This window comes from Monodon monoceros, unplaced genomic scaffold (genome assembly GCF_005190385.1).
Source record: "Monodon monoceros isolate NGI ecotype Baffin Bay Population unplaced genomic scaffold, NGI_Narwhal_1 Super_Scaffold_22, whole genome shotgun sequence".
NCBI classification, from domain to species: Eukaryota; Metazoa; Chordata; class Mammalia; order Artiodactyla; family Monodontidae; genus Monodon; species Monodon monoceros.
The window spans coordinates 108,859,912-108,872,082 of record NW_021703779.1 but is presented as its reverse complement, the minus strand read 5'-3'; the positions used below and the strand labels follow the sequence as shown (position 1 = coordinate 108,872,082).

The 12,171-nt window shown below is 37.1% G+C and overlaps 1 protein-coding gene across 2 annotated transcripts in view; it reads left to right on the top strand.

Moving 5' to 3' along the window:
• The first annotated feature begins 375 nt into the window (after positions 1-375).
• Positions 376-12,171, top strand: part of ZNF280C (zinc finger protein 280C) — a 53,948-nt gene continuing 42,152 nt past the window's right edge. The window contains exons 1-3 of one of the 2 annotated variants that reach the window (XM_029240695.1): positions 376-449; positions 9,624-9,669; positions 9,792-9,838. In XM_029240695.1, the coding sequence (XP_029096528.1) occupies positions 9,808-9,838 (31 nt within the window). In that variant the 5' untranslated portion in view covers positions 376-449; positions 9,624-9,669; positions 9,792-9,807. Of the gene's footprint in view, positions 450-8,061; positions 8,082-9,623; positions 9,670-9,791; positions 9,839-12,171 lie in introns of those variants that run through there. The other variant, XM_029240697.1, reaches the window with a different exon arrangement.

Sequence of the window (12,171 nt, the reverse complement as noted above, 5' to 3'; positions counted from 1 at the left end):
CCAGAATTCACGTTTCCATGTGCTCACATTTCATGTGTAGCCCTGATTTCGGGATTGCAACACGGGCTAGACAGTGGTCTGGCCGAGGAGATAGGCATCAGCCCAGACCCTCGCCCTGACCCGCGGAACGTGGCCCACAGCCCACCACCCGCAGGCAGAGCACCGCTGCCTTCGAGAATGTGTAAGGCCACGCACATGTCCGCGCCCGCCCTCCCTGGTCAGTTAGAAAAGAAACCCGGATGTTTGGGGGGCGGGGGAGAAGCTGGCGTCTACCCATGAGTCAGCGCGCGTAGTTATATACTTCTACCCTCTTCTGAGGTGCTTACTCCGCGCTGAGAGTCGCTCCAGGCTGTGGCTGTGGACGCCGCCTAATGTTTTCACGCTCCTCCCTTTCCTCCTCCTCTTTCTCCTCCTCCGAGTCCCAGTCAGGCCGACCTGCTCCGCTCGCGGTAAGTGGCCCCCGCCCCCGCCTGCGCCGCGCGGAAGCAGGCAGGGGCTCTCCCGCGAGGCTATGGCCACCGTACTCTGAGGGCAGCTGAGGTGGCCCGGCCGTGAGGACTGCAGGTCGAGGGTCTGGATGCTGGCGTGCGTTGCCAGGATGGCCCAGGGCGCGGGGGAGGGGACGGACTTGGCGGCGCGGTGGCGGGTGGGCCACCATCTTGCACCAGTCCGGCGGGGGGAGGCATCTCGGAAAGGTAGCTGCTTGGCGGCAGCGTTTGGCGGCCTGAGGGCCGGGGTCACTCGGTTGCCACTACTGCCTCCTCACCTTCCGGGGCCTATGTGTCGGTCGGTCCCAGCTTGGTTTTGGCTTTTCTTTCTGGAGGCAACTCCCTTTGGTCTTTTGTATATATGATGCCGATGTTTGGCGAGACCCGCCCATCCCCACGGCTCTTCAGTCATGGGAATAGAGACCAGAGAGGGTTCTGAACTTTCTGGTCTCTTGGGCCCCTCCTTTCTGTCCTGATTCCCCCCCACCCAGGTTACTGGTCATTCAATGCTCACACCCTTGTTCTTGCCAAAGGGACTTCGCTCCTCCGTCATAGAAATCGTGCTCCATTCCGTTATTGTCTAGAGAAGAGCCCTGAGGAGAAACGTGGAGTTAGAGACACAGTTTTTTAACAGTGATCTTTGCAGGTTTTACTTAATGAGATGGAAAAAATTATCTCATTCTGAGGTTTTATCCTTCTCTAGACACGGAGGGAGTTCCTCTTAACTCATCCCAAGTTTTAATGCTTTTTTTTAAAAAGGAGAAATCAGAGCAGAAAATGTCAAGTGAACCAGCTTCTACAAGCACAGGAGGTCTACATCCAAGGAGTTCTCTTTGTTTGCAAAGATTTTTTAATCTGTGAACTTAAATTTTGCTTTTATTATTTTCAGGTTTGAACTGTGATTTTTAATGCCTTTTAGTGCCATTAAACATAAAATTAAAACCAAGAAGTAGAGTTTTAACTACAGAGGTCTGGTCTTAGCATTTGTGATGTGTCTTGCTTTGGGGGGTTACAGTGAAAACTCAAACTGTCTCCTTAAGCAGAAGCTTTACTAAGCCTATGAAGACACTGGGTTGCTTATAAAATTAAGGCTGTGTGCCCTTGATGTTTTAACATTTGTACAAGTCCCACTGCAGTTGTATCTTGCATTTGTATATTTCATGGCTATCACCTCTTTTGAGGTGGGCTGTGGGGTGTTGATAGAACTGTTTAGAAGGTGAGGAAACAGCCTCAAGGAGGAGACTTTACTGAGGTCATGTGGCTAGGAGTGATAGAACCAATTCTCGAACCTAGGTCTTCTGACTCCTCACCCAGTGCTTAATTCACTATATTGTGATCCATTTTTTATGAGAGTGAGGTGGTCAAGGAGAATAAGCATGGAGACTCACCTAAAATATATAAGTAACACTTTTCAATTCTTTTCCTTTATATTTAAAATATTTAAGGCTTCATATCAACACAACATTGTAAATCAACTATACTTCAGTAAAATATTTTTTAAAGACTTCATATCTTTTCAACTTTTTTAGTATTTAAATAATATTGTTATTATTTCCAAGCATGTTGAAAAGTTGAAAAAAGTTCTACGTTGAAGAGATCCAAATTTCAGCTTCTTCTCTTCAACCCCTTTTCCCCAGTTAAGTTTTCTAGTCCAATCTGATTTTTTCAGCCCAGGGTTTTACTTCTCAGCATCAGCTTTCTTAGTGGAAGAGGAGAGTGAGGGGAAAGGATATATAATTCTGTACCTCCTCTTCTATCCAATTTGTTTTCTTTATTCAAGAGGACATTTAGATCCATACCCAAATTTTTCTGTCGTTCTTGTTATACCAGTTGGACAGGGGCAATACCTAAATGAATAGCAATTTTTGTGAATAGAAAGTAACCCATAGTTTTAGTGACAGATAGGATATTGGAAATTTATATTGGAAATGTATTTTATTTCAAAAGTGAGTTTTCAAAGATCAGAAATATTTGACATATTCACTAATTAAATACGTAGCCCTGAATATTTTTTCTTCTTGCTTCAGAGAAGGACTTAAAATATATATGATTTTCAGTCAGGTTGTTTTAAATAATGACCCCAGAAGACTTGTTTTACTCAGTAATTTGTATCAAACATGTGTCTAGACTTTTTAAATTCATTCATTGCAAAGCAGTTTTCTTTTAAGGAGTGTTTTAAATAATAGTATATCAGGAAAAGTAGTCATACCTATGTACCATCTGGGTCCAATGGACAATTTTTATTTCATCTTTTATAAGCCATTTTAGAAATAATTTACATAAGAATAAAGAAATAGTGAAACCAGTTTTATTAGGTATTTAATAAGTGTTTAGACATGGTGTACTTCTTTGTATATACTTAGAAGAACAAAAAATACATTCCAGAAGCTGATAAAAGAATCCACTTGCGCGGGCCTCTCACTGTTTTTTTGGGGTTTTTTTGCGCGCGGGCCTCTCACTGTTGTGGCCTCTCCCACTGCGGAGCACAGGCTCCGGACGCGCAGGCCCAGCGGCCATGGCTCACGGGCCCAGCCGCTCTGTGGCATGTGGGATCTTCCCGGACCGGGGCACAAACCTGTGTCCCGTGCATCAGCAGGCGGACTCTCAACCACTGCGCCACCAGGGAAGCCCTCCACTTGTCTTTTGTTAAGACAGATATTAAAGACATTTGCAAAAATGTAAATCATTGTCATTCTTCTCCTTAAATTTTTTGTTTTTGAAGTTGGTTATTTTAATTAAAAATATTTATATGGACATGTAATGGGATTATTATTACTTTAAATAAGTTAATATATATTAAATTTTTTCTCAGTTTCAATTTCTAACATGGTAAGTATCAATAGATATAATCCACATAAACAGAAGGCTCATTGGGGTCCTCAGTAAGTTTTAAGAATGAAGAGTGGACCTGAGCCCAAAAAAGTTTGAGAACTGCTGATCTGGTGTTCTTTCTTTGTGACAGTATTTAACAGTTCTATACATGAACTAGAATTTTGTTTCTTTTTAGTGCTTATATTCATCAACTTGTATGATTTTCAGTAAAGAAGGAAAAGTTGAGCAAAATAATGCAAAGTATTGTACAGTAATTTTTCATTTAACCTTCCAGTAGTGCTGCAAGGAAGGTATTACTGTTTTCATTTTACAGATGGAAAAACTAAGTTCAAAGAGGCCAGTTAGGGCTTCCCTGGTGGCGCAGTGGTTGAGAGTCCGCCTGCCGATGCAGGGGACATGGGTTCGTGCCCCAGTCCGGGAAGATCCCACATGCCTAGGAGCGGCTGGGCCCGTGAGCCATGGCCGCTGAGCCTGCGTGTCCGGAGCCTGTGCGCTGCAACGGGAGAGGCCACAAACAAAAAAACAAAAACAAAGAGGCCAGTTAAATATCCTATAGGTTTGGCAACCAGAAAGTGTGGTAGACTTAAAATTCCCACTCAGTCATTCAGCCCCTGTGTCCAGTATTCCCATAATTGTGCTCCATATTTTTACTTGATATTTTCCCAGTGGATCAGTTTTACTTCTCTAAAATGTGAATTACTTAAGAATATATACTCCCTGAAATTACTTTAGGAATTAATGATTATAGAATATCTTATGAAAGGGACTTCCCTGGTGGCACAGTGGATAAGACTCTGTGCTCCCGATGCAGGGGGCCTGGTTTGACCCCTGGTCAGGGAACTAGATCCCACATGCATGCTGCAACTAAGAGTTCACGTGCTGCAACTAAAGAGCCCACCTGCCGCAACTAAGAGATGGTGCAACCAAATAAATAATTTTTTTAAAGAATATCTTATGAAACTTATTAAAACATTTATTATATAGTTCGTCTTTGAAAGGCCAATTATGCATTTGTCTTTTCTCCAGGTTATATCTTTTACATATCAATTACAATAAAAACATAGATAAAATCTTTACCCTGAATATGATCTAAAAATTACTTTGCAGAAAGTAAATTTTATTAGAGGGGTGGTCCATCCCAAGAGCTAATTTTAAAATGTTTTAAAATATAGACAATCTTTGCAAAGTATTATTCTAATGAATTTTAAACCTTAGTGTCAACTAGCTATTTTCTACATATAGATGAAGTATGAAAGTCAACAGACAAAAGTTGAGAACTTAAATTAGGGGGGAAATAGTAGAGTTATTAAAAATCTGCCCAAAATGTACCTGGACTTCATGTGTTCAGGCTTTCAAAAAAATAAATCATTTCCACAATATAAAAGCTTCTTGGACAAAGAAAAGATGATGAGTCTATATTTTCCTTCTAAATTATATGTGATTTATTCCCAAAACCTGGTTTGAGAGTTTGAATTGTTTAGGTGCCAGTGAAATTGTCTAAGAAACCAAGGTATAATCCAGTGTTTCTTGGATTTGAGTACGGTACCAATTAATTCCTATTATAAGGAAAACATTTTCACAGACACCCTCTTACTTAAAATGTTTAAATATTCTTCGAGTTCTTGTACAATCATAAAACAAAATAATCAAAACTGCAAAATCAATGCCATTCGAATCAACTTTAATACATTGAATAATGTATTTTGGTGAAACAAAGTCACTGACTACTTTTTTGAGTTTTTCATATCCATGATTCATATCTGTCTAAACAGTAGCAAGATTTTTCTGTTTAAACGTTTTCAATACCTTCATTTCTCTAGCTAACCATAAATACTGTCATTTTCCTTGCATTTAGTATAAATGCATCATTTAGATATTCCCTCCCTCTGTTCTTTTATTATTAGCCAGCAGCAGTAAAAGTGATAGTACTTGATGACAATGCAGTAGTAAATACAGACAAAAACATGAGTACTGGTATGATCCAACAGTTCCTCTTCTGAGTATTTATCCAGAGGAAACAAAAACACTAACTCAAAAAGATATCTGCACCCCCATGTTCATTGCAGCATTATTGTAATATAATGTTATAATATTATTGTAATAGCCAAGACATGGGAAAACCTAAGTGTCCATCTTTGGATGAACAAATAAAGAAAATGTGGAATACTATTCAGCCATAAAAAAGAAGGAAATCCTGCCATTTGCAACAACATGGATGGACCTTTAGGGCATTATGCTAAGTGAGACAAAGAAAGACAAATAACATATAATCTCACTGGTATGTGGAATCTTTAAAAACACACACACACACACACCTCATAGATACAGAGAACAGATTGGTGGTTGGGGGAGGGGGGGGACAAAATTGGGTGACTGTGGTCAAAAGGTACCAACTTCCAGTTGTAAGTCCTGGGGATGTAATATAGTGTGGTGACTACAGTTATTAAGACTATTGTATAGTTGAAGGTTGCTAAGAGAGTAGATCTTAAAAGTTCTCATCACAAGAAAAAAAATTGTAACTATATGTGGTGATGGATGTTAACTAGACTTACTGTGGTGATCATTTTGCATATGCACATATATCAAATCATTGTGTTGTACACCTGAAACTAATATAATGTATGTCAGTTATATCTCAGTTTTTTAAAATGTGAGTACTGAAATTATGTGACTGAGCTTCGTTATAAGGTAGTCATTCAGATGATCCTTGGAGTATGCTTATGTTAATATTTTAGATAGCAAAACAATGTATTGTTTTAGAGCTTTCTTGTACCATCTGGAATATAAATATTTTCCCAGAGGTCTGTTAGTTTCAAAAATGTTGGGGTAATTTGTTGGAAAGTGTATTATTAATCTTGAATTGAATGTAAGTACCAGAAACTTAAAGTAGTTTGACCAGAAATGAACAGTTATTCCCTCTCTTAACTGAAAAGTTCTAGTAGGTACTTTGCCTCCAAGCATGGCTTAGGTGTTTAAATGGTAGCAAAAGAACTTGAATGTCTCCCTGTCCTACCCTCTTTTTCTCTACTCCATAATCTTATGGTTTTGCTATTCTCTTTGTTGGCGTCTTTCTTAGGTAGTCTTTCTCCACATAGGGACTTCCATCACCACCAGGCTTATATCCTACCAGCTTATTATATGCTTAACAGCTTTATTGAGCTATAATTCACATAACATACAATTCACCCATTCAATGTACAATTCAGTGATTTTAGTACATTCACAGTGTTGTGCACCCATCACCACAATCAATTTAAAAACATTTTCGGACTTCCCTGGTGGTGCAGTGGCTAAGAATCTGCCTGCCAATGCAGGGGACACAGGTTCGAGCCCTGGTCCAGGAAGATCCCACATGCCACGGAGCAGCTAAGCCCGTGCACCACAGCTACTGAGCCTGTGCTCTAGAGCCCGTGAGCCACAACTACTGAAAGCCCAAGCGCCTAGAGCCCGAGCTCTGCAGCAAGAGAAGCCACCGCAGTGAGAAGCCTGCACACCACAACAAAGAGTAGCCCCCACTCACCGCAACTAGAGAAAGCCGATGTGCAGCCATAAATAAATAAATTTATTTTTTAAAAAAACCAAAAAAACATTTTTTTTAATCACCCCATAAAGAAACCCCATACCCATTAGAAGTCACTCCTTATTTTCCCCCCAACCCTCCCAGCCCTAAGCAGCCACTACTCTACTTTCTGCCTTTATGGATTTGCCATTTCTGGACATTTCATATAAATGAAATCATACAATATGTGGTCTTTTTGACTGGTTTCTTTCATTTAGTATAATGTTCTCAAGGTCGGTCCATCCATCCATTTGGTAGTATATATCAGTACTTCATTCCTTTCTATGACAATATTCCATTGTATAGATATATCACATTTTGTTTCTCCATTAATCAGGCATTTGGGTTGTTTACTTTTTTTTTTTTTTTTTTTTGCGGTACGCGGGCCTCTCACTGCTGTAGCCTCTCCCGTTGCAGAGCACAGGCTCTGGACGCGCAGGCTCAGCAGCCATGGCTCACGGGCCTAGCTGCTCTGCGGCATCTTCCTGGACCGGGGCACGAACCCATGTCCCCTGCATCGGCAGGCAGACTCTCAACCACTGCGCCACCAGGGAAGCCCTGGGTTGTTTACTTTTTGCTATTATCAATAATACTTCTATGAACTTTCATCTACAAGTTTTTGTGTAGACATACGTGTTCAATTCTCTCTTGCTAGGAGTGGAATTGCTGGGTCATATGGTAACTTTAAGTTTGTGAGGAATTGCCAAAGTGTTTTCCACAGTGTCTGCACCATTTTATACTCCTACCAGCAGTGTATGTGGGTTCCAATTTCTCTGTATCCTTGCCAGCACTTGTTATTGTTTGTCTTTTTGGTTAGAACCATCCTAGTGGGTGTGAAATTGTATCTATTACTTTTTAAAACATTTTATTTTGTGGTAAAATACACATAACATACAATTTACTATTGTAACTATTTTAATCCACTAATGTTTTTTTTAATTTTTGTAGAATTAACTCTTAAAAGATAGTTGAATTTTAGATGTATAAAAGCTGAAACAAAATATATGTATGTAAATTATAATTATTTATACATGCAGTCTCCAAAAACTGAATGGGTTGTGCTGGAGGAGGTCTTTCATTAGTCAGTTACTTGGAATTAGTCAGTTACTTGTCAGCAGCTGAGATGGAGAGTTCTTTTCCGCTTATTTTGGTGCCAACTCTGAGTTGCAGAACCTAGAGACCCTTTGGAGTTGCCCTTACAGGTATTCTAAGCTACTTCTTGCATATTTTGCTAGATATTCCGTTTCTCTAACAGATGATTTAATGTCCCATGGAATTCCTTGCCTTGCCACCAAAACTGTTAGTTTTGGGGGCGCTCATTTACCTTATTGGATAGCACAGCTTTAGACTGAAGCTATGGATCTAATGGCATCTGAGAGTGTTTATGAATGTACCAACTGAGGCTCCTTGGTGGCTGCTATCAGCCTCAAAAGATACCGCTGTAGTCATGGGCAGTGGATATGACTTGTTTATATAGACTACTTGTACATTTAGTACCAATTTAGGGTATTTGTACCAATAGATATTGTATATGATCATTTAATAAAAGGATTCTATATGAGTCTCAAATGCTGTACAGTTGTGACTTAAAAAATGTTCTGTATTCTTCGTAGCAGTAGGTCCTTAATGCTGAGCAAGAATTGTCGTGTATTTATCTACTTGACATATGCATTACCTTAATTCTCGTTTAGGGACAAGCAATAACTATTCAGATAATTAAGTTCAGAGGTTTTAATTAGCCAAACCTCAGAAATAGGGGAATTTACTTAAGTACAGAATTCACTAGAGATTCTTGTAATAGTAATTCAAACATTTATACCAGTAAGTTCTTCTGGAGTTAAAGTCGTTTTTATCCTTTGACCTAATTCAGTCTAAATGATTTGGAATTGGAAAAAGCAAGAAAGCTTGCTTTTGCTACTCTGAGGATTATGACAAATAAAGTGGAAACTCAGTTAACTCTATTTATCTTAATACTTTAGAGTATTGATGTTTAAGTTTTAACTTTTTAAAATAGCTGAAATAGATTTTTAAGCATGTTTATCTTGTATGTAAAAAAATGTGTATATGCATGAGAATTCAGAACAGAAATTCCTGTTTTAAAGAAAGCAATTTAAATGTTTTTTTGAAAATGTTTAATGTAACAGCTTTTTAAAAAGCCCAAAGAAACGTAGACATTAGATTGTAAACTTCTGAAGGCAAGGACTATGATTTATTCATCTTAATTTTTTCCCTAGAACTGAGCACATTACATTGAGTACAGAGGCAATGAGTAATTATTTTTAATGAGTTAATCTATGATAAAGTGTATCCAACTAATTTTCTGTTCCTTTCAGTTAGCGTTGATAAGAAACAAAACCTAAAAATTTCTTTGAATGTGTTTTTTTATAATATTAATTTATTTCTGAAATGTAAAGAGCAACAGTTAAAGGTCAATGTTACTTAGCATTTCAAAATTCAGATTTACTAAAGCATGTATTACAGGGTGATTGCTCATTTACAGAAGGGTGTCTTTCAAAAATTATTTGTAATTTAATAGTTTCAGATTTCTTCAAATAATAAATGCTTATTACATTCAGCATTTAATTTACAAAATTTGCATTCATTCAGGAATGAACCAATTATGGAAAGTGAGTAGCATGTGTATATCAAACTCAAAAGGTACACTTTTTGTAGAGAAAAATATTTAATGTGTGTACATTTAATTTAATAAATCCACCCTAATAGTAAGTATCTTTATTTTATAGGGCAGAAAACTAAGAGCTACCTTGCTACCTTGTCTGGAGTCACATGGTGAGTTTCTGGAGATTGAAATTAGACCCAAGATTTCTGAATCCCAAGTATCATGTTTCAGTATATTTGGTGCTACTTAAAGTGACTCATAAAATTGATTGATGTCATGTGTTAATGCTTAGGTGACTCTGCAACTTGATGGACAACGACAACCCTTTTCAACCAAAAAGTAAGTATTGTTGCTGCAAGTGATACTAGTGTACTTGGGTCTTGTACTGATAACCTTACTTCATGAGAAAAGGTGAGAGAGACAGAGGTGGGCACATTAAAAAAAAACACACAAAAACACTTAAATTTATTAAAGTAATACCATAGTATAAAAGAAATACATACAATAAAAATGTCAGTAAAGTAGAAATGAAGTGTTTCTTCCTCATTTCCAGAGATAACTACTATTATCGGTTTGGTATACATAATCACAGACTTTTTTCTATGCATAGACAAAAAATAAATTATTTCTAAATAAGATCATACTATATATGCTATTATGTGCCCTTACAATTTTTTACTCAACCATCTATCTTGAATATATTGACAGTGACGGTACCCAGTTAAAAAGAATGAGGAAGACCTATGTATCAACATGGCATTAAGACCATGGTATTAACGTAGATATAAATTTCTTTATTATCAGTATACATGGGTCTCTCATTTTTTTTAATTTGGCATTGCCTGACTTTGCCTAGTTCCTTAGCCCTTAGATTACCATACGTTAAGTGCATACTGCATATCCAGTAGACTACTGTGTATAAAAGGAAATGTAAAGGAAGAAGAAAATATGTTCTTTACTCTCAAGGAGCTTACTTTGGAGTTAGACATGTACAGTTAAGACACATTAAGAAATAGCAGTTTGAGATTGTATATAGTATATTCTGAGTTGCCTGGCATAGGCTGTCAGTGTAGTAAAAGGTGGAAGAAAAACAGGGTCTAATAGTTTATCGAGGAGTTACAATTGAACCAAGAGTTGGGAAGGAGTAGGGAATTAATATTTTGTTGAGTATTGCTTGAAGTTAGATACCTATATAGCTTTTCCCTAAATCTACATTACCACTTCTATTAGGTAGATATTACACCCATATTTTAGGTGAGGAAACAGATTCAAGTAATTTCTCCAGAGTTACATTAGAAAGGGTGCAATGAAGATTTGAGCTATTCAATTTGATGTCAAGTCCATGCTCTTTCTACTATACTTGAATAATATGGACAGTATAAGGTAAGGAGGAAGGGTATTTTAGATGGAAAAAACAGTACAAATGAGGGCTCTGAGGGACACAATATGCAAATGCTAAACTATGAATTACACTCTTAATTATTTCACTTAGAGCATTCTGTATATATTTTTTTAAGTAAGGTTTAGAAAAGAGATAGGTTCTTAAAATTGGTTACATTTGGGAGGGTGGAAGATTTTTTTATTTTCTTTTATGGTAGGTGAACTACTAAGCATTAAACAACACTATGCTAAGAAATTATTTGTATAGAAGGGGAAACTACATTTTAAAAATTTGTTAGAAAATAGCACCAATTTATTAACGTGTTTCTTTTGTATGCCATCCCCAAATCATTATATTCACATAGTACCTTTTAATTTTGAGTCAGAAGTAGAAATGACATTGTTTTAATCTAGTAAAATTACCTTTAGAAATTATTTAATTTAAAAGATAAATTTTAGATATCATTGTCTAATAAAAAAAGGATATCATTGTCTAAGCCAGAACTCTAGAGCTATTATTTTGTTTTGTTTTTATTTTTTCAAAGTTGTTACCCCATCCACATCTTACTCCATATATTTAGTGCCACTTATATCCATCTTCATTGCTATTATTTTAATTTGGGTGCATTTTTAAAAATAATACATAGTTTAAAAAAGACAATCAGAAATTTATAGGTTGCATACCCACAGATTCTTGAAAAGTGAGAGAGCAAGCAAGAGAGAGGTGTGCATGTGTTTTGGGCCTATGTACTCCCTGTTTTTTTCAAGGCATCCACTTTGAATAGTTTAGCTGTTTTTCTAATAATTAGTTTCATATTTCTAAATTTTTGAAATATGTACTGCTGTCTCTTGAATCATCAGTTTTTGCCATTATCTAATGATTTTTCCATTAAGAAATAGGAGGGTTTTAGTTTTCGTACACTTAACCACCACCCCCAAGCACCTCCCAATGTAGTTATATCTCAATTTTTGGTTAAATCATATTTGATGTTTTTATTGTGATGACTATAACAAATATTGTTTGCTGATGAGCATAGTATTGATACGATGGTAATAATATATTATGGATACATTTCCTTTTTCTTTTTTTTTATATCCAGCAATTTAAATTTTTTGGTTTTTAAAATTTGCTAAATTTTATTAAAATTTATAGCCAAGTCTTCTCACACCCTTCTGTAGCCTCTTAAGTTGATTTTCTATATGGTAAAACTTGTCAGGTAATCTAACAATTTGATTGTTAATCTGTGTGTGTGTGTGTGTGTGTGTGTGTGTGTGTGTGTGTGTGTGTGTGT